This window comes from Neovison vison, chromosome 7 (genome assembly GCF_020171115.1).
Source record: "Neovison vison isolate M4711 chromosome 7, ASM_NN_V1, whole genome shotgun sequence".
Classification (NCBI taxonomy): domain Eukaryota; kingdom Metazoa; phylum Chordata; class Mammalia; order Carnivora; family Mustelidae; genus Neogale; species Neogale vison.
Window position 1 is genome coordinate 51,312,916 of NC_058097.1, and position 25,599 is coordinate 51,338,514.

Here is a 25,599-nt window from a genome sequence, read left to right on the forward strand (position 1 = left end):
TGACAGAGTTGAGGGCCAGTCGGCAAGCGCGGCGGGCAGCCACGCCCCCCAGGCTCTCATTGGCCGCTAAGGTGGCGGGGCAGAGCAAACCCTGCCTTGTTCACCAATGAGGAGACGTGGCAGCCCCCTCCCCCAGACACGGGCCAATGGTTCTGGCCCGGGGGCGGGCCCCGCCTCCTCGCGGCCGCAAGATTTCACTGCAGGGGCCCCATCAGCCTCAGTGACGCTGCGGCCGCCTCCTCCCTAGGGCCGTGAGCTCCCGGGCGGGGGTGCGGTCGTGCAATAGGAAGCCGAGGGCGTTGCAATCTTCCCGTTGGGCAGTAGCAACCTGGCCCCGCGCCCTGCCCTTTGCATTTCCCAGACACCTCTGGAGCCCCCACCTGTGGCCCCTGGAGCCCCCTTCACGCGTCAGCCATGCCTCTAAGTCGCACTTTGTCCATGTCCTCCCTGCCAGGACTGGAAGATTGGGAAGATGAATTCGACCTGGAGAACACAGTGCTCTTCGAGGTGGCCTGGGAGGTGGCCAACAAGGGTGAGCACGCCAGGCGGTGGGTCGTGGCAGTCGGGGATGGTGGCTGAAACTCTTGAGTAATAGGGGAACAAGACTACATGGCACGACTCTGGGTTCTGGGTTCTGGAGCCTATGACTCCTGTGCCCTTGGGGAGAGGCCGGGGTATGTCTTCTGGACCCTGGCGGGGTAGGGATGTGCCGCCTCACTGTTAAAACGAAAGGGTCCTAGGGAAGAGGGGGCTAAAATGAAAGATTCCTAGATCCTGGAGGGAAATATCTGGGTCCTGAACAGGGAAGGAGATGGGGGTGGGGTGCTGGTTGGCACTTCCTAGTGCAAACCGGGGAGGTGGCTGGGTTTCAGACCCGCGTCCCGGGGGAGAGGAGTCTGGGGGTATAACTCTGGATTTGAGAGAGAGCCAACTGGCAGATCGGATGCAGGAGGCCTGGTGGCACTTGAGAGTAAAGATGAGAGGGGCTACAGACTCTAATTCTTAGGTTTTAGGGTGGGAGAGTGTTGGGGTCTGAATGCCTAGGCTCTGAAGGGAGCAGAGGGTGTGAGCTATAGGGTGTGAGTAGAGGAGCCTGGGGCCTCAGACACATGCGTACTGGGATGAGGGAAGGCTGGGAAGTCCTAAGTTGGTCAGGGGCTGGGCCCAAGGATGGGAGTGGCTGGGGGCCTAGATTTCTGCAGGGCCTGAAGTTCTGAGTTTGGAAAACCAGCTGGGCTGGAGGAAGCTAGGGTTTGGCTTTGTCCCGTCTTGGGAGAGAATGGGACCTGGTCTTACACCATGGCAGGCAGCCCTCAAACTGGGAGCCATGTATCACCAGGGCCCAGGCTCTTGGGTCTGGAGTGGTCATGGGAGGCGCAGAGCCCTGCATGCGTGTCCTCAGTTGGGGAGAGAAGACTGGGGGACAGGTCAGCAGAGCCCCCCCTGGGGGGCACGGAATGACAATTCAGCCTTCTTTTAGGCAACTGTGGGAATCTGAATAGGGTCATGAAGAGAGAGTCTCCCCTGCTGTGACCTAGAGACTGACTTGAGAATTTAAATCCAGCTCCTGTAAGCTGGGAACTCGGGAACCTGGGTCTTGCTAATCCTTGTCAGCTCCTGTCATCCTTGGGACCCCAGCCCCTAATTACCTCAGGACCCAGGAGCCCGGGTCCCTAGCCCTTTCCTGTCTGACTCAGAAGTATGGCCTGAGCCCCGTTCTCCCTTCAGCCCGGGAGTACTGCCCTCGAACTCCTATCGCATTCTCTCTGACTCAGAAATATGGGCTTCTAGTCCCTTCCTCTCTCTAAGTCTCTAAGGAAGTCCGGGGCCCCAGCACGCCCCATGTCCCCCACCCCAGGTCCCAGACTTGTGGACCTCGGCTGGGTCTTCACACACTTGGGCCCACAGTGGGTGGCATCTACACGGTGCTGCAGACGAAGGCGAAGGTGACGGGGGACGAGTGGGGTGACAACTACTACCTGGTGGGACCTTACACGGAGCAGGGCGTGAGGACCCAGGTGGAGCTGCTTGACCCCCCAACCCTGGCCCTGAAGAGGACACTGGACTCCATGAACAGCAAGGGCTGCAAGGTAGGACATGGCCTGGCTAAGGGTAGGGAGGTGGGCACCCAGAGTTAGGGCAGGCGCTGTGGATGGTGAAGGGATGGCTGGGGAGGGAGGATCGCCCCTGATCGGGGGAGAGAGAGGCATGGACAGAAACAAGGATGACCCAGTACTTTCTCAGGAAGACATAAAGAAGGGAAGGTTAACAGACACTCAGACAGATGCAGGATGCTGTGAAATGGCTTGGTGAGCTCCAAACTATAAGACATTGGTGAACGGACAGACAGACAGCAGGTACAAGATAGACTGAGAGACAGTTCCTAGAGGCCAAGATCATCAGACCCACAGAGAGAAAAAGAGCCAGGTAGAAAGACAGCTGGTCAGGTAGAACCCAGGGCAGGTGGGCGTGGGGTGAGGCAGGAGTGCCAGAGTAGGGGAGCCTGAAGTTCAAAGTCACGTTCTCTACCCTCTGCCTCCGTGACCTTGGCTAATAAACATGCTAATAGCACCTACCTTGTACGGTTTTGGGGAGGATGCAGTAGTTAATAGAGTCTTCAGGCCAGTTCCTGGCTTCTGTGTTATGAGATACTGTGATCGAGACGATCGTTGTCATTGTCATTATTACTATAAACAGTCAAACTTGCGATGAGGTGGAGAGGTGGACCAAGGGAGAGAGACTGAGCGTCCCAAAAGGTGGTGATAGCGCCAGGGGCTAGAGCAATAAGGAGAAAGAAGAAGAAAAACAGCCCGTGGACGGTTCAGGGAGAAGGACTTGGAAGGGAAAAGAAGATGGAATACTAGCAAAGAGAAAAGAGAGCTAGGTGAGCAGACCCAGGAGGGTAGAGGCGGGGCAGCCAATTCAGAGGGGGCAAAGCCAGGAATTAAAGCTAGGAGGGGAGATCTCTTCCCAGCATCCTGGATGAGGACTGAAGAATGAGCACAGGGAGATGGCCGCCTTCCGCAGAGATGCCCAAGACATAGCCGGTCTCAATCTCATGACAGGTTGGAGTGTGGGAGGGAAGAAGTACAGTGGTGCCTGCATTCATTCGCAGCCTCTGGCTTGGGGTGGGGTCTGGAGTCCAGTCAGGCCGGGCCGTGTCCCTAAGGAACCCTAGGACAGCCTAGCCATCCCCCATGGCAGCTGCTCCCCACGTGCTGGGGGCCTAAGAATAGCCCCCCCACCCCAGTGAAAGGGCAGGCAACAGCTGGCAGGGGGAGGTGCAGGGCATCAGAGTCCGGCTCCCCAGGCTGGGAAAAGCCAGGTTGGGGAGGTATCTGACTGCTTGCTGGCCTGCACAGGGCCATGGCAGCAGGCCCAGAACCTAGGCCGTCATCTCGGGAGGAAAAGCAGCCGCCGACCTGAGCAGCCTGGCGGGGGCAGAACAAAACTGATGGCATAGTTTGGAAACAAGGCAGTGGGTAGAAAAATGCAGCCCCTGGGGGAGGAAAGAGGGCACCTGATGTTAGAAAGGGCGGCTGGCAGAGTACGAAACAGGCCTCAGGGCAGAGTAAGGAGGCAGCAGGTGACAAGCTTAGGGTGACAGGCTCAGATGCCAGGCAGCGGGCGGAAGAAAGAGGGTGGGGAGGACAGGAAAAGAAGCATCCAGTGGAAGGAATTTGCAGCCGAAGAAAAAGATCACGGGAGAGAGCAATGTGAGGGGAGGCAAGAGAGAAGTGTCAGGAAACATGGAAACAAGGCAGCAGGTTGGAGACATAATAAAAGTGGAAAAACAAGGCAGTGGAGGCACAGAGGAAGGAGGTGTAAAATGCACGGTTGTAGGTAGAGAAAGGTGGCAGTGGATAGGAGCAGGGTAGTGGTTATAGAAACTAAGCAAGGAACAGGGTAAGTGTAACAGATGGAAAATCATGGTGGGAGTAACTAAGCACATACAGAAATGAGGCAGCGGGTTAGAAATCAGCAGCAGATACAGAGACAGGGTGGAGGAGCTGTGGATGGGAGAGCCACAGGTGCTGAGCCCAGTGACCTCTGGCCGCAGCTCTGAGCCTTCCCTTGACCCCTACCCCCACCCCCCATCCCACCCCCAGGTGTACTTCGGTCGCTGGCTGATCGAGGGGAGCCCCCTGGTGGTGCTCCTGGATGTGGGGGCCTCAGCCTGGGCCCTGGAGCGCTGGAAGGGGGAGCTCTGGGACACCTGCAACATTGGGGTGCCCTGGTACGACCGGGAGGCCAACGATGCTGTCCTTTTTGGCTTCCTCACCACCTGGTTCCTGGGTGAGGTAGGTCCCATTTCCTGTCCCCAAGTCACTCCTTCTGACTCTGGCCCCAGACTACAATGGTCATCAGCCCCTGGCCAGGGGGTGCCTGGGTGCGGGATTTTTTTGAGCTGTTAGCTTTAGGGGGTCCCCGTTGGGTCCCTCTAGAGGGTTTTTACCAGGGAATTCTGGGAGTTGTAGTTCTAGTCTGATAGTGGCTGCACTTAGCTCTCAGATGGGACCCTGGATGTTTTGGGGGATCTCCAGCCTATATGAGAACCAGGAATGCTGGTTCTGACCCCGTTTTAGGTGTTTTTTTTTTTTTTTTAAGATTTTTATTTATTTATTTGACAGACAGAGATCACAAGTAGGCAGAGAGGCAGTCAGAGAGAGGAGGAAGCAGGCTCCCCACTGAGCAGAGAGCCCAACGCGGGGCTTGATCCCAGGACCCCGGGACCATGACCTGAGCCGAAGGCAGAGGCTTTAACCCACGGAGCCACCCAGGCACCCCCCGTTTTAGGTTTTAAAAGGCTCCAGAAACTTCACTTCTCATGCCCCAGGGTAAAAAGTCTAGGAACTGGTTACTCCTAGGGCATTCTGGGATTCTGGGAGTTGTAGTCCTTTAGTCCTTACTGGGTACAGTTCTACTCTTGACTGAGATAAAGAGTCCAGGAATTGCATCCAGGACTTGGGGCTGCTTTCCAATTCAGCCCTGCTGGGACTTAGAAGGTTGGCCAACCCCCACCCCAAACTCCCTTCAGCCTTTGGGGATGGGGTCAGCTGGTCTGTCTCAAGGATTTACAGTTCCTTATTCTAGGGGGATGGCAGTGGGTGACCATCCATCCTGTGCAGGAGTGGTGATAGCTCTCCCCTGCTTCCTCGTCCACCTTGGGGGATTGTCAATTGCCTACATGGCACATATGGAGACACAGTGGCCCCGTTCCTGTTGCCCCATAGTTCCTGGCCCAGAACGAGGAGAAGCCACATGTGGTTGCACACTTCCACGAGTGGCTGGCAGGCATCGGACTCTGCCTGTGCCGGGCCCGGCGGCTGCCTGTGGCGACAATCTTCACCACCCACGCCACGCTCCTGGGACGATACCTGTGTGCGGGTGCCGTGGACTTCTACAACAACCTGGAGAACGTGAGCCGGGACTGTGGCACAAGGGGGCTCCCAGTGTTTCAGGACGGCCCAGGGGGATCAAGGAGTCCAGGGGGACTCCTTTCTGGAGTCCGAGTCCTCAGCCCCGACCCCCCTCAGACCCAGGAGGAGTTCACCTTCTGGCCTCAACTACCCCAGAGTCTAACCTCCAGTCTTCTCCCCAGTTCTTGTGCCCTCACTGCCCTCCCTTCCCATCTAGTTCAATGTGGACAAGGAAGCAGGTGAGAGGCAGATCTATCACCGCTACTGCATGGAGCGGGCAGCGGCCCACTGTGCCCACGTCTTTACTACTGTGTCCCAGATTACCGCCATCGAGGCTCAGCACCTACTCAAGAGGAAACCAGGTAGGGTATAGGCTGGGGTCCCTAGACATGAATGAGGTGGTCTGTGCTAAGGCCTGGACCAATTTTTCTTAACTGTAGAGAGCAAAGAACTACACCTCCCAGAGGACACTAAATTGGTAACCCGAGTATGAAGCTGCCTCACCCAACGCCCTAGAGATTAATGGGAGGTGTTGTTTCTTTGACATGAATTTCAAAATGGTAAAGTTGTTTTATTGGCTAATGTAGATATCAGTCTTCTGACAGGGAAGGGGGTTTCACTGGGTTTGGATTTTGAGAATAGCAGTGTTGGGACCAGTTAATCTTCCTGAGTTATGGTACCCATTCTCAATGGGTGTATTGTGAGAACTACAATTCTCAGAAGGCACTAGGCTAGTCAGCTCCTGAGCCTTCTGAAATTTTGCACCAGGAGCAGGTGGAGGTTATAATTTTTCATTGACATGCTTTAATTTCTATGAGGATAGGAAATGGTTGGGACCCTAAGAAAGGCTTGAAGGTTGAAGATATGTTCTGGAGAAGTAGGAATGGGAATGTTTAAATCATTCTCAGAGCAGGGTGGACTAGGGGCAACAAAATTACTACAACTCCCAGAGACCCCAAGGTGGATCATTTCTCTGTGGGGTCTTAGCCATTTGCAGGGGATTGCTGGGATTTGTAGTTGTGCTTGTGAACCTATGCAAGTAACTTTGGGCAAGAAGCCATCCCAAGTGGCAGGGCAGCTGGGTCACCATGGGAGCTCCCAGAGGAGCTACTAAAGCAGAGACATTGTTCAGGAAAAGGAGTCTTTCCTTTGTTTATTGATTCAGCCAGCTGATCAGAATGAATAAATGAAGATCTAAAACGTGGACCTTCTCCCCTCACCCCAGATATTGTGACGCCCAATGGGCTGAATGTGAAGAAGTTCTCCGCCATGCATGAGTTCCAGAACCTCCATGCTCAGAGCAAGGCTCGGATCCAGGAGTTTGTGCGGGGCCATTTTTATGGGTATGTGGACCAGATACCCAGGTCTTGAGAGAGGAGAGGGTTGGGAGCCCATATCCTGAGTGTACAGCTGGCGGATCAGCCTCTTGAGCTCCTGAGCTCTAGAACAGTGGCTAAGTATTGAGGGATTGGCCCCCATCCAAGCAGAGGAGAACCACAATTCTCAGGAATCCCCATGATGCCTCTGTTCTTTTTTTTTTTTTTTTTTTAAAGATTTTATTTATTTATTTGACAGGCAGAGATCACAAGTAGGCAGAGAGGCAGGCAGAGAGAGAGGAGGAAGCAGGCTCCCCCCTGAGCAGAGAGCCTGATGTGGGGCTCGATCCCAGAACCCTGGGATCATGACCTGAGCTGAAGGCAGAGGCTTTAACCCACTGAGCCACCCAGGCGCCCCGATGCCTCTGTTCTGACTAAGAGGCTCTTTGCCCCTGTAGCTGCTGGGGTTTGTAGTTTTAAGGTCAGGGCTAGAGGGTCCCCACCTTTGGCTTCACCCTGCCTTGTGGCTTTTTTAGGCACCTGGACTTCAACTTGGACAAGACCTTGTATTTCTTTATTGCTGGCCGCTATGAATTCTCTAATAAGGGGGCCGACATCTTCCTAGAGGCCTTGGCCCGACTCAACTATCTGCTCAGAGTAAGGCCTGGGCTGTGTGTGAGGACACGGAAAGAGGACGAGGAAATCAGGACATAACTGGTTGGGGGGACGGGAGAAACCCATGTATGGAGGGGAAGTGTCAAGACCCAGAGGGCAGACCGGAGTCCCCTTGGGGATGGTAACTTCAGGTTCCTGGACAGGAAGGGGCATGGTGGGGCCAGAGTGGTCTTGATGGGGTAGGTAAAGGATAGGTGGCCTCAGCCTTCTCCCAGGTGATCCTGACCCCCTTCCCCTACCCCTACTTTTCCTCTGCCCAGGTGAATGGCAGCGAGCAGACAGTGGTCGCCTTCTTCATCATGCCGGCTCGGACCAACAATTTCAATGTGGAAACCCTCAAGGGCCAGGCTGTGCGCAAGCAACTCTGGTCAGCAGCCCTGGGCCCAGGAGCCCTGCCATTTCCACTCCCAGTTTTGTGCTTCAGGAAGCTCAGTTTTGTTCTTTGGAGCACGAGCAGCTCACCTCACCAGTTCTTAGGAAAGCCGCTTGCTTGAGAGGCCCCCAGTTCAGGGCCAGTAAGGAGTTTCAGGGAGGACGAGTGTGACCACACAACCAGGGCTCTGGCAAGGTCCCCCTTGTGCCACTGCCCTTTGCTGGCCTTGTGACTTTAGGCAAATAATTTTGCCTCTCCCAGCCTCAGTTTCCTGAAGTGCAAAACCCATTCATCGGCCATCAGGTATTCGTTGCACACCTACCACGTACCAGGTACTGTTCCAGGCCCTGGGGACACAGCTTGGATGAGAAAGAGAAGAATACGAAAGATACAAATGCCTGTCCTCGCCACCAAGCTCACATTCTAGAAAGTTCTATAGAAAGTGCCCTGGGGTGCCTGGCTGGCTCAGTCACTAGAGCATGTGACTCGATCTTGGGGTTGTGAGTTAAAACCCCATATGAGGTGTAGAGATAACTTAAAATCTTTCAAAAAGAAAAGTGGGAGTAAAAAAAAAAAAGTACTCTGGCAAGAAAATAAAGCAGGACTGGAATATGAGACAGCACACGGAGTTGTCAGGACAGGCCACACTGACAAAGTGCCATTGGGTAGAGACCAATAGGAAATGAGGGAGGGAGCCCTGCGTGTGTTTGGGGAATAGCATTTCAGGCAGAGGAATAGCAGATACAAAGGCCCTGTGGTGTATTTGAGAAACCACAAGGAGACCAGTGGCGCTAGAGCAGTGTGCTGTAGGGAGATGGGGTAGGAAATGAGGCCTGAGCTATGAGAGGATTAGGAGCCGAGGAATGTGTGAGGCTGTAAGGTGTCATTAATTGCTAGCTTCCCTCGTGTACCTCAGGTTTCCTCTCTCAGAACATTATTTTCCCACTTTATAAAATGGGGCTTAGCATTACCACCGCCTGGACTAGTGCAAGTCCTAAAAATAGCTGACATTTCTGGAAGGCTCACCATGTGCCAGGCACTGTGTGCTTTTTGTCATGAGTTCATCAAGTTTTCACTGCAAACCTATGAGGTTGGTTCTATTTTTATCCCGGTCTGAGTCACTAAAGTCAGAGAGGGAAGGCCACCTGTCCCTGGCCACACAGCTGATGGAAGGCACAAGGGATTCAAGCCATCCAGGGCCCGTTTCCCAGCCCCCCATCCTCCAGTCAGAATCCCCAGGGCCTCTCTGCTCAGACCTTGGTTTTCCAGCCGCCCCAGAGACCTAACAACATAAGCAGCTGATATGTGCGCATGTGACGCTGTGGCTTTGCTCCTTCCAGGGATACGGCCAACACCGTGAAAGAGAAGTTTGGAAGGAAGCTTTACGAATCCTTGCTGGTGTGAGTGCCCCACCCCCAGCCCTGCATCCTCTGGGCTCTCAACTGCCCTCCTCAGCCCTGATTCCCAGATGCATGTGCTGCTCACCTTGTAGGGGGAGCCTCCCAGACATGAACAAGATGCTGGACAAGGAGGACTTCACCATGATGAAGAGAGCCATCTTTGCCACGCAGGTATGGTTGGGACCCCTCAACCCAGAGCTGGCAGCCCTGTTGGGGGAATCCATTCTCAAGTCCACCGAAGGTGGGAGCTAACTGGTAGGCCTTCAGTTTCCTGAGGGCAGCCTGTTTTCTCATGGCTTACTCTGCTACAGTTCTGGGATTTGAAGTTTTCTTTCTTTCTTTCTATTTATTTATTTTATTTTATTTTATTTATTTAATTTAATTTATTTACTTGACAGAGAGAGAGATTACAAGTAGGCAGAGAGGTGGGCAGAGAGAGAGGGGGAAGCAGGCTCCCTGCCGAACAGAGAGCCTGATACGGGGCTCGATCCCAGGACCCTGAGATCATGACCTGAGTCGAAGGCAGAGGTTTAACCCACTGAGCCACCCAGATGCCCCTCTTCCTTCTTTCCATCCTTCTTTCCTTCCTTTCTCTCTCTCTCCTTTTTTTTTTTTTTGGTTTTGGATTTTGTTTTGCTTTCTTTTTTTGAGTTTTACTTTCTTTGAGTCCCTGGGGTCAAAGGATAAGCCAACCCAGCCACAGAAGGAGAACTACAAGTTCCTGCTGTCCCCGCGTCTTGGGCACTCCAGTGGCATACCCATTAGAGCCCGACAGTCTGGCTAAAATGCTTGTCATTACTGGGAGAACACTGAAAGCTCTCAGCATCCCCTGCTTTTCTCATCCCACTGGCTGTGTCTTTGTCCCCAGACTGGGAGTTCTTTCTTCTTTAGATTCCTGAGGTTAATGCAATTAGGCAAATGTGAAACAGTAGTAGAATGTACCAGGGAACAGAATGAGAACTACAACTCCCAGCAGCCCCTTCTTCATAGAGTCTTCCCTAGCCCCAGAGGCTTTGGGGAGGTAGAGTTCTTTTCTTCTCTGGAGTCAAGAATCTTTGGTACCTGCGCTCAGGGTTGGTGAACCATTTCCTGGGGAATGAAAACCTAGGTAAGCCAAAATACGGTGTCATGTGCTTTTGGCCAGACTATAGTTTCCAATAGTCCTAAGGCAGTTGGCCTCCCTGAGGATGTATATGCCGTGGGGCTGCTGGGAGTCATAGTTTCTTGCAGCCTCTGGAGGACAACTGAAGGTGAGTAGAACTTTTCATGAGATGGAAGAGAGACCCATAACTATCTGTACCAGTACCCCATGGAAGTTCCTCGCTCTGGCCTCTCCCAGTGACTCTGGAATTGTGGTTTTTCTGGGCCTCGGTTGGGAGTGGGGATGGAGGGAAGTACAGGATAGAGAGTAAAGAGAACTTGGAGAGAAGGTGAGCCAGATTTTCACAACAAAACTATAACGAAAGGTGCCTGGATGCCTCAGTCAGTTGTGTGTCTTGATTCCAGCTCAGGTCACGATCTCAGGGTTGTGAGATTGAGCCCTGCATCGGGCTCTGTGGTGGGCATGGAGCCTGCTTGAGACACACACTCTCTCCCTCTTTCTCTCTCTCTCAAAACAAACAAAACCAAAACAAAAAACCCCTGCAACTTCCAGCAGCCCCTGGAGCTTGTTACCATATTGGCAAAGTCTTGGGAGTTTTACTGCCTTTGGGTTTCTTTGATGACAGTGCAGGACAGAGTAACTACAACTCCCACAGTCCGTGAGGCGTGTGAACGCTGACTTCGCCCCAAAGGCAGCTGGTAGTTTTAGTTTATTTCCAGCTTATGGTGATTAAAGGGAAAAGCAGACCTTTGCAGATAGGGCCAGATAGGAAATCTACGACTCCTCATTCCTTGGCCTTGTGGTTCCCACAGCCTGGCGGGAACTGTGGTCTCCCCAGGGTCAGCATGGCTCATAGGAACCTTGGGAGCCCCCGTCCCTTCTCTGACCCCCATCCCACTTGTGGTCCCTGCAGCGGCAGTCTTTCCCCCCTGTGTGCACCCACAACATGCTGGACGACTCTTCAGACCCTATCCTGACCACCATCCGCCGAATCGGGCTCTTCAATAGTAGTGCCGACAGGGTCAAGGTAAGGGCAATGGTCAGGGTGGGTTAAGCATGGTGGGGTGGGGTGGGGATAGGGGAGCCTGGACCTCCCATTCCCCCTTTCCCCTAGTTTGTCCAAGGATTGCTGTATTTAGAAAGGACCTTAGCTCTTTAAGCAGACACACTTAGATTCAGAGCTTTGTCATCCCACTGACTTGTGTGACTTTAGACAAGTTTTTCACTCTCCGGGCCACTCCAGGATCCCAGGAAGCAGCCAAGTAAGGCACTTGGGCTGAGCTCTTCTTTTCTCGCTGGTAGGTGATTTTCCACCCAGAGTTCCTCTCCTCCACGAGCCCCCTGCTCCCCGTGGATTATGAGGAATTTGTCCGTGGCTGCCATCTTGGGGTCTTCCCCTCCTACTATGAGCCTTGGGGCTACACACCGGGTGAGTGTGGCATGCTGGTGGGCTTCTGGTCCGATCAGGCATGAATGATGGAGGTACTTGCCCCATTCTGTGCAAAACAGGGACAATAGTAACAGTCTCTTAAGCTACAGAATGTGTTTTGGGGACACAGTAGCTCATGTGATACGTAATTAGAGGTCACATGTGATCTCCCTACATTGGCTGATGTTTGGCCCCCCAGAAAGCAACAGCTGAATGCATAGTTCACCCATGGAATGTGGTCAGGGCTCTCCCTGAGAGAGGAAGAGGCCCTGACTCCAGGGCCGGTCAGCTTCACCTTCCACCTTGAGGTAGGGGTTGGCTCCGTTTAGAGACACGGTCTTTTTTTTTTTTTTTTAAGATTATTTATTTATTTATTTGACAGACGGAGATCACAAGTAGGCAGAGAGGCAGGCGGGGGGGTGGGGAAAGCAGGCTCCCCACCAAGCAGAGAGTCCGATGCGGGGCTCGATCCCAGAACCCTGGGATCACGACCTGAGCCGAAAGCAGAGGCTTTAACACACTGAGCCACCCAGGAACCCCTAGAGACACGGTCTTGAACTTAGACCTTATTTGCAGTTCTCCCTCACTTCTGGACATTCTGGTGTAGCCCCAAACTCAACCCTGCCTCGTAACTTTTCAATCAAGCTACCTTCGTGTTTTTCAAGCTAAGGAAATAATCACATTTGCTGTAGTATTTATTAATTTATGAGTAATTTAACAAATCTCTCAAACCATGCTTGCATGAGAATTAGGATGATGATTTTACTAGCTTTATTTCTGTCGTGGTTTCAGTGATGCTGAGGTTTTGTGTGCTTGGCCCCAACCCTGTTTTTCCCCATAAGCCCTGTTACCTCTGGAGCCTGTGTTTGCAGGTTATGTGGTTTTTTAGGAACACTTACATTTGAATTATAACAAACTGCTTGAAGCATTTCTCAGGCTTATTTAGGGTATCAAACGAGGCAGTAGTGAGAGCCCTTCTCTTACCTCCTGTCAAAATAGACTGAAGCTGGGGCACCTGGATGGCTGAGTCGGTTACTTGACCAACTTGGTTTCATCTCCAGCCCTGATCGCAGGGTCGTGAGATCAAGCCCGGCATCAGGCTTTGCACCTAGTGCAGAGTCTGTGTGGGACTCTTTCTCCCTCTTCCACTATCCCTCACCACTGCAGCCCCCTAAGTAAATATATAAATCTTAAACAAAAAAAAAACAAAAAACAGACCAGGGGCACTTGGGTGGCTCAGTGGGTTAAAGCCTCTGCCTTCTGCTCAGGTCATAATCCCAGGGTCCTGGGATCTAGCCCGGCCTTGGGCTCTGCTCGGAGGGGAGCCTGCTTCCCTTTCTCTCTGTCCACCTCTTGCCTGCTTGTGATCTCTGTCTGTCAAATAAATAAATAAAATCTTAAGAAAAAAAAAACGACCAAAGCTATGATTAACCAGCACACTCTGGGACTAGAAACTATCTTCCAGGTTGTGTGGATTAAGTAAAACGGTAGACATTGGCACAGAGTCCGTACTTAATAATTCAGCATCCTATCGCCTGACTGTAGACTCTTCGTCATCCTGAAGCCTTGAGAGAAGTGAATTTCCTTTTCCAAGCCTCCTAGCTTCCCCTCTGAGACACTATGAGAGTCTAATGGACAGCCTGGTTTTGTGGGCTCAGTGATTTGCTCAAGGTGTCAGTAGAGGGCGCTGTTGGGGCTTTATTGCGATGTAAGAGGCTGCAAAGGCAAAAGCTAAGTGGTCCGCCCTTCTCACGCCTTCCTGCAGCTGAGTGCACGGTTATGGGCATCCCCAGTATCTCCACCAACCTCTCCGGCTTCGGCTGCTTCATGGAGGAACACATTGCAGACCCCTCAGCTTACGGTCGGTGCCCAGGAAGGGGTGGGCTCCTGGGTCCCCGGGGGAGGAGGCGGCATCGTCCTGGCGCCGGAGAGTCCCTGGAAGAATGAAAGTTTCCTTAGTCTGATTTCTGAGCCCCCGTCCTGGCCTCCACAGGCATCTACATTCTGGACCGGCGGTTCCGCAGTCTGGATGATTCCTGCTCGCAGCTCACCTCCTTCCTCTACAGCTTCTGCCAGCAGAGCCGGCGGCAGCGCATCATCCAGCGAAACCGCACGGAGCGCCTCTCAGACCTTCTGGACTGGAAATACCTAGGCCGGGTAGGACTCCCTCCCACGTCCTCTGCTGGTGAATCGGCCGTTTCCGGCCCGGGGTCTCTGATTCCTCAGCTTCCAAGGCTGGTGCGGAAGACAGCAGCTTTCCACTTGTAAACAGCCGCGGTCCCTTTAAGAAATTAACCAGCTTTTGCAGGTAGACCGCAGTGTGGCGGAAGAGGTAACTATCTATTTAGGGAGTGGAGCCAGAAAGATGGATGATTGGAGCAGGGGCCGTCCGGAAGGCGCCGGGGTGTGCTCAGCAGCGTAAGGAGCGTGGTTGGGGTCCGCCCCCTTCTACCTCTGCCGGGGGCGGGGTCTGGCTCCCGTCCCTTGACACCCGGTCCCGTTCTTTTCCCCAAGTACTATATGTCTGCACGCCACATGGCGCTGGCCAAGGCCTTTCCAGAGCACTTCACCTATGAGCCCCACGAGGCTGACGCGGTGAGTGGACTCCGATCTCTCTGATGGGCTTGGAGCTAGAGGGCTGGGGTGGGGGCGCGTCTGGAGTGAGAAGGGCCAGGCGGGGACCGGGGGTGAGGGGAGGACCGTAGGGGCCTCTGCTTACTCTCGGGTTTGTGCCCACACACCCCGGAACGCAGGCTCAGGGCTACCGCTACCCACGGCCGGCCTCCGTGCCACCATCGCCCTCACTGTCGCGACACTCGAGCCCGCACCAGAGTGAGGACGAGGACGAGCCCCGGGACGGGCTGCCGGATGTAGACGGGGAGCGCTACGACGAGGACGAGGAGGCAGCCAAGGACCGGCGCAACATCCGCGCCCCTGATTGGCCGCGCCGCGCCTCCTGCGCCTCTTCCACCAGCGGGAGCAAGCGCAGCTCGGTGGACACAGCGCCTTCCAGCTCGCTCAGCACTCCCAGCGAGCCCCTCAGCCCTGCCAGCTCTCTGGGCGAGGAGCGCAACTAAGTCCCGTGCCCCACACTCTCGGTCCATCCTGTAGCCCTTGTCTAGAGGGTGGACGAGACCAGAATGGCGCTGTTCTTAAATCCCACTCCAGATCCCTAATCCTCTTGGGGGTCCACAGCCCTGCCCCCTCCGCCATACACTCCAGCCCCTCTAGCTCCGCTCTTGGAATCCCCGACACTCCAGAATCCACAACGCCGTGCCTTTCCTGGGTTCCAGAATGCATACTTTGTGCCCTGGAATCCTTCGGACCTGGCCTGGGGGCCAGGGGCCAGGAACCTGCCATTTCCCTGCAGTGGTGCAGGAGGTTCTAGGAAACCTGGTCTGTTGCCTTCCAGGCAGGGGCTCCTAGAGCCCTTTTTATAGCCCACAGGCCATGCCATGCTCAGACCTGGCCTGAGGGCCAGCAGGCTCTGGAAACCATGTGGTTTCCCTGCTAATGGGACAATCAAGTCCAAAGCTGGGGCACTTTCAGGGACTTAACTGAATGCAGAACGTCCTCCATTTCAACTCCAGGACTCAGGCTCCAGACCAGGGCTCTCCCCTGTTTACTCTGATCTGGCCCTTCCTGGGGTGTTTGGCTCTGCCTGGAGGGCCCGTCCACCCCTGGTGTTCTCTTTCTCTGTCCTTTGGCCAATGGGGGGTGGTGGTGGTGGTGGTGCAGAACCACTTGGCTTCTCATTCCTGTTGGAGAATATGCAGTCTTGGTCTAGATGCTTTTCTGGCCATTTCTGAACCAGAACCTCCTTTTGTTCCCTGAGTCTAATCTCTCCTCCCTATGTTGAGATTCCTGTTCCCTCCAGGGACTCCCCCAGCCGAGGACCTGAATGTCTTGGACCTGTCTTCCCCTGCCACAAGCCCCAAGCCCTAGGCCCACCACAAAACCACTGGGTTCTAGGTCCTGGCTACAATCCAGAACCTTACCACTGTGCCGCTTCCTGGTCCCTTCCCCCTGGTCTAGAACTGAACCCAGAACTCTAGGTTCTAGAACTTTTCATATTTACCTCGAGGCTCTTCCATCCTTAAACTGCCCTGCCCCCAGCTTTGGTGAAAGGGAGGGGCCCTTCTGTGTGTGCTGTGCTGTGTCTGATCCACTCGGTTTGCAGTTGAGAAGGGGAGGGGAGAGGGGGTGTGATTGATGTGTGTCCAGAGATGAAAAATACATCTATATTTAAGAATCTCAGGTTTGGTCCACTGTGAGGGCTTGCTGGGCCTTGCTCCTGGCCCCTCCCTCCCCTTGGCTTCTCTACCTCTTTACCTCCTGTATTCTTCCCCCTCTCCTCTGCCTACCCTGGAGTCCCTGATACCCTGATGTCTCTGAGCAACTTGGATTGCTGTTCTCGATTCTAGTTTTATTTCAAGAGAAGGCACCCCTGTTTAGTTGGGACTTGCAAGCAGGCGAAAGAGTGGGCTCAGCCTCTTTGGCAGAAAGGGGCTTTGTCACCTGAAAACAAAACAAAACCTTAGCCACAGCTGGGTGAGGCTATTTAAATTTAAATGAACCAGATTCCTCAGTAGCTCTAGACACAGGCAAACGACCTATAGCCACTTGTAGCCACATGAAGCTTATAGGTACACAACTGAACAGCGCAAATACATATTTATTTTCTTAAGATGTTATTTGAGAGAGCGCTTGAGGGGGAGGGGCAGAGGGTGAAGCAGACTCCCCGTTGAGCGGGAAGCCAGCAGCGGGGACTGGACCCCAGGACCCCGGGATCATGACCTGAGCAGTGGGCAGCTTAACTGGCTGAGCCACTCAGGCGCCCCGGGAATATTTTCATCATTGCAAAAAGTTCTATTGGACAACACTAGCTTAGAACATGTTTCGAGGACACTGGCCTCTGGACTTTAGCCCTACCGTGTCCTGAATAGCTGTTTTCCAGGGAAACTTTTTTTTTAAAGATTTTGACAGAGACAGAGCAAGAGAGGGAACACAAGCAGGGGGAGTGGGAGAGGGAGAAGCAGTCAGCCTGATGCAGAGCTCGAGCTCAGGAGCCTGGGATCATGACCTGAGCTGAAGGTAGATGCTTCACTGAGCCACCCAGGCGCCTCTTTTCAGTTCTAGAGTGCGTCCCCAAACCAATAATGTTTCAGGGGAACAGAAAACTGGATTTGCATGTGTGACCATCCCTGTTAACTGTTAGTGATGGACACACCTCCCCTCCAGAACCCTGAATGGCCACCAAAGTGTGGTGAAAACAGCAGGTGCTGGGTGTCCAGGAACCACTTCCTCCTAGATTCTTTGACCAAAACCAGAGGGTGCAGGGGGTCAGAGTTCAGTTTCATAGCTTGGGCCCAGCAGCTGCCTGCTAACCCTTCAGTTCCCATTTGGAGAACCTAGTTCCCAAGTTTCACATCCTGTTTCTGTGCTGCATCCCAAACCCCTAGCTCAGCGTCTCTTGTCACGCGCTCTTGCTTTACAAAGTTACTCATCAGAGCCCATTTCTGGTTACAGTTTGTTATTTTTAACAGTGCCTGCTTCCAGCCACCAAGCTAGGTCCTACTGGACTCTCCTTGGGAGTTTCCTCTCTGCCTTGCAAGGGGGTAGCTGAACAGCCTGGCCCAGCAGGGAATCTGCTACTCCACCCCACCCCACCCCTAAATTAAGACTAAAGGTTTAGAGAACCCCAGAGATCGTCTGCAGGGCCAATACCTGTCTCCCCGCCAGGGCAGTCCAGCTGTAAGCCTTGTGGAAGTGAATCCCCCCTCAGTTCCCACACCACACACACAAGCGCAACACCAACACAACCCAAAGCGCCAGCTGCTGCAAAAAGCTTTATTGTTTCCATTTGGTCCAGGGCTTGGGAGAGGGCTCCAGGGTGGTTACAAAGCTGCCTCTAGCTGCAGGGAGAGGCGGAGGCACGGATGTCAGCGAGGCCCCCTCAAAGGATGCTGCTGGTCTCCGGAGCTCCTAGTCGTGCTTGAGGGTGAGCCTCTCGAAGAGATACTCGCCCAGCCCAGCCTGGGGGCCGGCCAGCCTGCGGAGGTTCGTCAGGTGGTCGCCCATCTTCTTGATGAGCTTCACCTCCTCATCCAGGAAGTGGTTCTCCAGGAAGTCACAGAGCTGAGCGACAGGAGAAACCACATTGCCACTTATCCATCGACAGTGTGACAGACGGAGAAACCCGGCTCAAAGGGAAATGTGCCCAATTAAATGTGGATGAAGGGGATACTTACATGTGGGTCTGTGCGGGCAGAACCCAGGGCGTGCAGATCCAGAAGAGCCTGGTTCAGGCTCTTCTCCAGAACCAGGGCAGCTTCCATGGCGTCCAGGGTTTTCCCCCACTCATCTTGGGAGGGCTTCTGTAGAGAGGGCAGAGCGCTCAGGACTAGATACATCGTCCGCTAAAATGTCTAAGAGCTTGCATCAATCACCTCCAGGCTCCGACAATCACCCGTCCCAGGAGACCCCGTTGCAGTGTCTTCGCGGAAGGGCGCGCGCCTCCATTTTGCGCCGCCCAAGAGTGAACACAATCGTCCAGATGCCCGCGCGGGGCCTACAGAGCTACAATCAAGGCGCTCGGCGCGCGCAAGGGCTACTGGGACATGTAGTCCGAGGCCCACACACTATTTACCTGGACGTCCTGGAAGAGGGCGCGGCCGCCGCGCTGGTTTTGCATCTTCAAGAGACGCTCGGCACCCTCGCGCTTCTCCTCAGCCAACTCGCGGAAGAAGTGCCCCACACCTTCCAGAGCCACATCGTCACGGTCGAAATAGAAGCCCTGCGGGAAGGGAGGCGCGAAAAATGGTTAGCGGGAAGAAAGGCCGGCCAGAAGCCCGGACTCCGCCCTCCGACTACCCTACGGGACAAAGGCAGCCAGCGCCTGCGCACTTGGGGGAAACTTGGGACTGGGGGCGTCCTAGGGACCCTCACCAGAGAGAGGTAGGTGTAGGAGGCCCGCAGATGCATGTTGACCAGACGGTTGACGGCGGCCTCCACCTCGGTGGAATAATTCTGACGAATCTGGGAGCTCATGGTTGATTGAAGATCAGGAGGTAAGCCCGAAATTGGCTGTGGGCTGGTCCCGGAGGCAGCGGGCGGCCAAGAAGATGGCTCCCAAAGTTGCGACTGGAAAAGAGGTTGGAGGGTGGTCGTTGGCTGGTTGCAGGGGCGTCCCTGGGTCTGTTCCGTCCAAACACTGTTGAAGCAAGAGACAGATCCGCAGGACCGCCGGGCGCACTGCGAGAGGCTGCGGCCAAGGCGGCTTCTTTTATAGCGCGCGGGCCCTCGGAGGTGGGGCGTTCAGGGAAAGCGATCGGCCAATCCGCGGTGCTGGGAGGCGGGGCTTAGGGCCCCTATTGACCAATCTGAGCTGATAGCAATCCCAGGCCCCCCGCCCAGAAGTGGGGAAGTCACGCGCCAGTAGCGCGAGGCTGTTGTGAAACGGAGAAGCGGAGGTGGGGGTGGGTTGCGGGGTGCAAGGGTCCTGGGGCTGATTCTGGGACCTCAGGGAGTTGTGGGGATCTCCCTGGTAGGTGAAAGGTTAATGAGGACACTGGGAGCCCTGGAAAATTATGACTTTGGGGTCTTGGGGGTGTCTCAGGAAAGTAGGTTGGATTCTGGGTTGTCTCTTAGTGCATGGACCTTTCTGGCGCCCTGGAAGTTTCTCAGAGGTGTGGAGACCTCCAGATGACTGGGGTTTGCTCTGGAAGATAAGGGGTCCCTGGATCATTAAGAAGTTTGGAAGGCGGTGCGGTGAGGTATTTCTGCAATCTTTGGGATCTGATAGATGGATTGAAAGGGGGGACCTGGAGCCCTGGGGTTCACTCAAAGATTGGGAATTTCTGTAGCACTCGAGTTCACGATGAAGTCCTTATTTTCTGGAATCTTCCCCTGGGAGAGGGGTGGTGGTGGTGTGTGTCTTTAGACTCATGAAGTGATCTTCAACATTAAAAGAACAGTTCTAGAGCCTTGGGGGTCCTCCTGTGCCCCCCCCCCCCCATAGGGGATATTTCTGGAAGCCTCCTAGGGGCTTTTCTAAGTGGTAGGAGGTCTTTGGAGCCTTTGAAAGATTGGGGCATTTGGAATACCCTGGGGCTATTTCAGGGGCCTGTTGTTTTTCCGGAAGCTGCCACGTGTAGGGTGAAGTGACACTCAAGCTTTAGGGTCTCTCTGAGGTTACTTTTCCTGGACACTATTCTGAGGGCAGCGAGACTTGCAATTCTCTTTGGCTCTGAAGCAGTCTCTGTCTTGCCCTAACACATGCTTCTCGAAGGTCTCAAAGAGAAGCCCTGGGTCCTGGGGAAACAAGGTCTAGGGACCTGTGGATGGGATGGGTCTCTAACCAGTGTACATTTTTTTAAGTCTATCAGTTGCGGGCTGGTGTCTGGGAAGCAAAGCTGGCTCAAACCAGGACCCTGCCCTGAAAAAATTCCCCATGTCGTAGAGGGGGGAAAGGAGACAGACAGGAACTTGACCCTGTTTTCAGTGCCCTAAGGGGTAGCCAGCAGGTTGGGCAGGGGAGCTGAAGCCCTTGAGGCCTGCTTTGCAGGTGGTGGGGCGGGGGACCCCAAACAGCCCAGGCAGAGGGGGTGTTTCCTGACCTAGAGGATGCTGGACCAGGCTGTTATCTGGGGTCCTCAAGGGGTGCCTGGGCCAGTGGCCAGGGAAGCAGCAGTGCTGAGTCATGCTGAACTCAGCGGGAAGGGTCTCGGGCAGAGGCGGGGTGGGGCCACTGACTGACCTCATGTCCGCGGCAGACTGCAAAGTGGCTGGGACCCTGAGAACTAGGCCTGGCTGGGAACCAGGTCTGGCCCACTCTCCCAAGAGGCGAGTGTGCTTGGTCTCCGAATCTTATAGTCTTTTTAGCTGCCTTGATGTTTTTCCTGGGCTCCTGCCTGTGGTCATAGTGTCCCCTCTTTATGGGCAGTTGACTCAGTCTCCCCTCATGGCTGTCTCATCCTACAGCTCTCCCCTGACCTGGTGTCTCTGGGGAGAGTCTCTGGGGGAGGGGCAGTTGCCCCAGGCACACAGTCACAATGGGGCCTGAGTTACTCATTCACCAAATTTCATACCTCAGCCTAAAGACCTTTAGCCTCCAGCAGGCCCCCACCTACCGTGAGCTGGCTTCAGAAGTGCTCACTGGTGGAGAGAGAGTAAGTTTGGAGACAAAGATGATCTGAAGGACTGAGATCTTGAGGGTGGGGTGAGGGGTAGATCACTGGAGGGGGGAAAACAAGAGGCCCAGAGAGACAGAGGGAAGACCGAGAGATTGGAGAAGAGACCCAGAGAGAAGGTACAACAGACCCTATGACCAAGTGATCTTTATCTCTGTTATCTTTTTCCGTGTCTAATCTACAAGGCAGCTCTCCTGGAGGGCCCCACCCAGGTACTGGGCCAGCCCGTCCCCTTGGACCACACACCACAGGTGCAGGCCTTGTCCTGTCTCTCTCAGAACCTGATTCCAGCATTCCAACCACTTAGCTTCTCCACAGGGCTCTAGAGCCCTCTCCTGCTCCAGTAAGTCCTCCTCCCAAGGCCTCTCCACTGCCCCCCCCACCCCCGCCCCAATTCTCCACCTCAGTTAAGTGCAACTTCCTCCCATCCATATGGCAGAAGCTTCCATGCCCTAGTTCTCCAGGGCCTCTTGCCCTGTTCTCTTTTCCTAAAGCCTCAGGCTCCACTGCCTGGCTTGGCCTTGCCCACTGCTGCCTCCAGCACAACACCCTAGGCTTCCACACAAGTCATCTTCAATTCCCTCAGGACCCCAAGCTCCTGGAGGGCAGAGCTGAGACTAACTCATCACTAACCCAGAGGGCACCAGGCTCCTTCAAAAAAGGTTTGTCAGCACACAGGTCTCCTTAGACAGCAAGTGGGCTCAGTGATTCAGACTCCAAAGTGTGGCCTGAAAGAGGTTTATTGCCCCCCCAGACCACTCCTCCCCATGCCCCCCACCCCAATAATTACAAAAGTAAGAAAAATGCCCATGACCCCCAATCCCACCCCTCCCGGAAAAATGCCATAATTTATGCAGAAAAGACACAGTCCAAGGCAGCTGGTGGCCTCAGCCCATCTTTTTCCAGATGGTGAGTGATGCAGTGAGCACTCCAGCCACAAAGATGGTCACTGTCTGCCACGTAGGTGTCCCAAAGTAGGAGAGGAGGCCATCCTGTGGACAGGGACATCAGTCACTTCAGCAGCTGGGTCAAGGAGCAGCCCTTGGGCCAGCACATGAGGAATCAGGGAGGGAGGTGGTCATAGGGCATGAGTGGGGGCAAAAGCCTAAGATGAATGGATAATGGGGTCAAAGGGTCATCAAAAAACTAGAGGGAAGCCACAGGAAGTGGAGGCACCAGGAAGGACAGAAGGTACTAGTGAGGTCAGAGGTCACTGATAGGTCAGAGGTCATATGGAGGTCAGGGATTACCAACAGGTCAGTGGATACCAGACAAATTAGAGGAGTTGATCAGACCTGTGAGGAAAGGCATTACAGACCCCGTTTGATGACCCAGAGTCAGAGAGAGCAACACTAGTAGGCTTGGGAAGACCCGAGGAGTTGGGGAGGGGGTTAGGGGGCCTCACCCAACCACCCTGGTCCTGGATCCAGCCCAGCAGTCGCTCTCGAAGGAAGTCCAGTGTCCAGCCCATGATGGTCCTGATCAACTCGGGCACCTTGGTACACAGGGCCTACAGGAAGTAGGGTGGGCCTTAGGGACTGAGCCTTGTCCCCACTGTATGGGAACAATGGCCCCAAGCCTCCTTTCTCACCTCTGCCTCCCCTCGTACCCTGCTGCAGTCTACTTCCACTCCTACTCAGAATGAGCCTCATGAATTGTCAACTGGATCTTGTTATCAGTTAACTGCTCACACACCTTCCGTGGCTTCCCAGACAGTAAAGACCAAAATGCCTCCCTCAGCCCACACGGCCAGTATGAAGGCTCTGACTTGACTTCTTTTCTGTGTCATTTACCTTCTCCCATATCTTCGTTCCCACCAACTCTTCCCTGCCTCAGGACCTTTGCACATGCTGATTCTTCTATCTAAATAGGCTTCAACCAAGCAAATTTTTACTCCTCCCTCAAAGCTCTCATGTCAGGTCTAATGTCACTTCTCTAGAGAGAGCTTTCCTGACCTTCAAACTAGGTAGGACCAGACATACCTGCCGATGACTTTCTAACTCCCTGAACTTTCCCCTTCCCACCCTTTATGTATCTGGCTGCTTCCTCCCTATTGTCCCCACAATACCTTACACAGCTCCATCAACATTTTGACCGCTCTCCCCCTCACCTCCAACATTCAAGCCCTACCAGCTGAATCTGGCAAACACATTAAGAAATCTACTCCCTACCTCCACTGCTACCAGTGGATGCCAGGTCAGTCAGTCATCAACCAGGATTACTACAGGTACCCCCCTCACAGCTTTCCAGCTTTTACCCCATACTCTCTTCTACCCAAAACAGCCCCCCAAAATTGTTGGGCTTCCACTCCCGATATATCTTGAAGTTAAAAGGATTTCACAGTGAACAGCCATATACCTGCCGCTGAGATTGTACAATTACCATTTTGCTTGCTAGAACAATCCTTGAAATTTACAAACCAGGTCACCTCACTCTCCTGTTTCAAAACCAGCCAGTCCCTCCCCTTTTGCTTACAGCAAAGTTAACATCTTTAACATCGACTATGAGGGCCCTCACAAGACCCCTTCAAGTCTTCCCTCAATGCATCAGCCCCTTGGCCTGCCTCACGACCTTTGCGCTTGCTGTGGCCCCAGGATGCCTCCCCCGCCCCCGATCTTCTTAGATCACCACAACTTTGGCTTTAATGTCAGTCGCTCTTAGAATGTTCCAACCACTTTGCATTACATCATCCTCGCTTACTTCTTTTGGCCCCATTGGACAATGTGAGCTCCAAGAGAGCAGGGACCTAGCCTGTTCTGTTTGGCACTGCAGCTCGGGTGCCGAGTACAGGTCAGGCACATAGTAGGCCCAAGAAATGTTTGCTCTATGAATAAATGAAGGTGCAAACAACCAGCCCATAGCTCTCTCCATTCCCTCTGGTAAACGGGCTTCCCAGGGCTTGTTGCCCTCAGAACCCCCAGGTCCTCCTAGGTCTGAGTGGAGCTTCCCGGGGCTCATGCCCTGCAGCCGCCCACCTTGAGCACCAGTTTGCTGGCAAAGTAGAAGAGGGCAACGACCCGACCCCAGTTGAAGTTGCCATCAGAAAACATTTCAGCTGCCACTCGGAAAAAGACCTCGCGGGGGGAGTCTGTGTCCACAGCTGCGATCATCCTGCAGGGAAAAAGGAAAGCCAGAGCTGGGGAGAAAAGATCAGGCATAGTGTAGAGACCCTGACATCCACCTCATACCAAAGACAAGGACACTGAGGCTCAAGCCAAGCTGATGTGAAAAAGAAGGGGCCAACATGGGGGAAAGGAATGAGACAGACACTTAGGACTGTGGGGAAAATGACTGAGGGAGGGTTTCAATATTCTGAAAGAGGGAATGGCTGAGTGTCCAGGGTGCTAGAAGGTGTGGGGAGGGGGGCTGGGCCCCTGGGTCTGAGAGAATAGGAGGCTGCCGGTCTGAACTCCAGACTCCTAGGAGAAGGGGGGCCTGAGAGCCAGGACTCCAGGGTTCTGAGGGAGAAGAGGACCAGTGGCTGGACTCCTGGGGCCCCCGGGGCCACACCTCTGTAACTCCATGTTACTGTCCAGTTCATCTCCGATGCGCTTGAGACACTCGCTCAGCTTCTTGGTGGATGCATCTTGTGGCGCCTGCTCAAGGGCCAGCTCGGGTGTCTCTCCCCCCATTCGCCCTGCTCGATCTTGGATGAAACTAGAGTGGGAATGGAGTTTGGGGGGTGCAAAATCAGAATGGGGCATCACTCCTCAAATCCGCTCAGCAATAATCACACCTCAAACTCACCCCTGAAGCAAAAGGGCCCCTGTCTTCATGATCTGCTCAGAGCTGGTGGGCCCTAGAGGAGAAAGGAGGGAAGAGGTGCCTGGACTGCTGGATTCTAGGGGATCCAGGGACTAGGGTAGCTTATGATCTCTGAGGGAGGACAACACTAGGAGGTCCTGTACTTCTGGGTTCCTAGTAGATACCGTACTTAGGGGCCCGGACAACTGAGTCCCTGATGGAGAAAAAGGCTGGGAGCCTAGGCCTGTATCCTACGTTCTTCCGGTGGAGGCGGCTGAGGGAACGCTTCATGCATCCAGACCCCTGGCCTGAAGGGGCAGAGGAGAAACCCGCCCCTCCCACCAGGAAGTGGTGCCGGCGACAAGCCCGGGCCTGCCCCAGGGGCTTGGATTTTGGGGTCTCCAGCTTCTCGGGAGTCCGAGAGCACCAGGCAGGAAGGAATCGGGGTACAGAGGCCAGAGAGCCGGGAACCCCCGGGAAGGGAGGGGGTTGGACGCTGGCAGCGCCCGATCCGGGAGTTTCTGCCCCGGAGTGCTTGGAGATCGCACGGCCCCAGACCGGCAGGAGGGATCCTGGGGCCAGCCAGCGAGGGGGCTCGCCCTCCTCCCGCCCGTCTGCCTCCTGCCTCACCCCCGCCTCTGGGTTGCTCCCCGGACCCGTCCATCACCGCCGCTCCCGCCGCCGCCTCTCGCCGGGTCCGCCCGGGCGGCCGCAGCACGCCCCTGGTCACGTGACCGCCCCGCTGAGCGTGCCTCCTCACGTGATCGCCCCGCAAAATGGCGGCCACGCTCTGCGCCCCGCAGGCCCGTCCGGTCACGTGAACACACCTGCCTCACCTGCTGGGGGAGCGCGGGCCCCGATCACGTGACCGCGAAATCCTCACTTCCCTATAGGAACTGCCGGTGGCGCTGTTCTACCGGCCACCTGTTCCAAGGCAGCTGTGAACTTT

General features: G+C 54.6%; 3 protein-coding genes across 4 annotated transcripts; 1 reads left to right on the top strand and 2 right to left on the bottom strand.

The window, feature by feature from the left end:
• Positions 1–208: 208 nt before the first annotated feature.
• GYS1 (glycogen synthase 1) lies at positions 209–15,972 on the top strand. Of its 2 annotated transcripts, XM_044256921.1 has the most exons (16): positions 209–532; positions 1,909–2,090; positions 4,110–4,301; positions 5,235–5,420; positions 5,638–5,782; positions 6,646–6,763; positions 7,273–7,393; positions 7,672–7,778; positions 9,125–9,184; positions 9,277–9,355; positions 11,200–11,313; positions 11,589–11,715; positions 13,481–13,576; positions 13,709–13,872; positions 14,230–14,310; positions 14,469–15,972. In XM_044256921.1, the coding sequence occupies exons 1-16, from the start codon at positions 415–417 to the stop codon at positions 14,790–14,792; spliced, it is 2,214 nt and encodes a 737-aa protein (XP_044112856.1). In that variant the 5' UTR covers positions 209–414; the 3' UTR covers positions 14,793–15,972. The 2 variants fall into 2 exon arrangements, with proteins under 2 accessions (XP_044112856.1, XP_044112857.1); XM_044256922.1 differs by lacking the exon at positions 1,909–2,090 and having other exon boundaries at positions 473–532.
• A 1,579-nt stretch (positions 15,973–17,551) lies between these two features.
• Positions 17,552–18,993, bottom strand: FTL (ferritin light chain). The gene is made up of 4 exons (XM_044256925.1): positions 18,664–18,993; positions 18,365–18,511; positions 17,967–18,092; positions 17,552–17,853 (listed from the first exon to the last, which is right to left on the bottom strand). The coding sequence occupies exons 1-4, from the start codon at positions 18,763–18,765 to the stop codon at positions 17,701–17,703; spliced, it is 528 nt and encodes a 175-aa protein (XP_044112860.1). The 5' UTR covers positions 18,766–18,993; the 3' UTR covers positions 17,552–17,700.
• A 2,635-nt stretch (positions 18,994–21,628) lies between these two features.
• On the bottom strand, positions 21,629–25,374 carry BAX (BCL2 associated X, apoptosis regulator). Its single transcript, XM_044256926.1, has 6 exons — positions 25,281–25,374; positions 24,654–24,705; positions 24,417–24,563; positions 23,882–24,017; positions 22,312–22,416; positions 21,629–21,898 (listed from the first exon to the last, which is right to left on the bottom strand). Exons 1-6 carry the CDS (start codon positions 25,312–25,314, stop codon positions 21,794–21,796), a joined length of 579 nt encoding a protein of 192 aa, XP_044112861.1. The 5' UTR covers positions 25,315–25,374; the 3' UTR covers positions 21,629–21,793.
• Between the last annotated feature and the right edge of the window lie 225 nt (positions 25,375–25,599).

Coding starts and splice junctions, on each gene's coding strand:
- GYS1 (XM_044256921.1), top strand. CDS start 415: ATGCCTCTAAGTCGCACTTTGTCCATGTCCTCCCTGCCAGGACTGGAA. Junction 9,185..9,276: donor CTTTACGAATCCTTGCTGGT/GTGAGTGCCCCA, acceptor CTCACCTTGTAG/GGGGAGCCTCCCAGACATGA. Junction 13,873..14,229: donor ACTGGAAATACCTAGGCCGG/GTAGGACTCCCT, acceptor CTTTTCCCCAAG/TACTATATGTCTGCACGCCA.
- BAX (XM_044256926.1), bottom strand. CDS start 25,314: ATGGACGGGTCCGGGGAGCAACCCAGAGGCGGGG. Junction 24,706..25,280: donor GGAGCAACCCAGAGGCGGGG/GTGAGGCAGGAG, acceptor TTTCTCCTCTAG/GGCCCACCAGCTCTGAGCAG. Junction 24,018..24,416: donor AGTAACATGGAGTTACAGAG/GTGTGGCCCCGG, acceptor TTTTCCCTGCAG/GATGATCGCAGCTGTGGACA.
- FTL (XM_044256925.1), bottom strand. CDS start 18,765: ATGAGCTCCCAGATTCGTCAGAATTATTCCACCGAGGTGGAGGCCGCC. Junction 18,093..18,364: donor CCCTCTTCCAGGACGTCCAG/GTAAATAGTGTG, acceptor CCCTCTCTACAG/AAGCCCTCCCAAGATGAGTG. Junction 17,854..17,966: donor CTGCCCGCACAGACCCACAT/GTAAGTATCCCC, acceptor CCTGTCGCTCAG/CTCTGTGACTTCCTGGAGAA.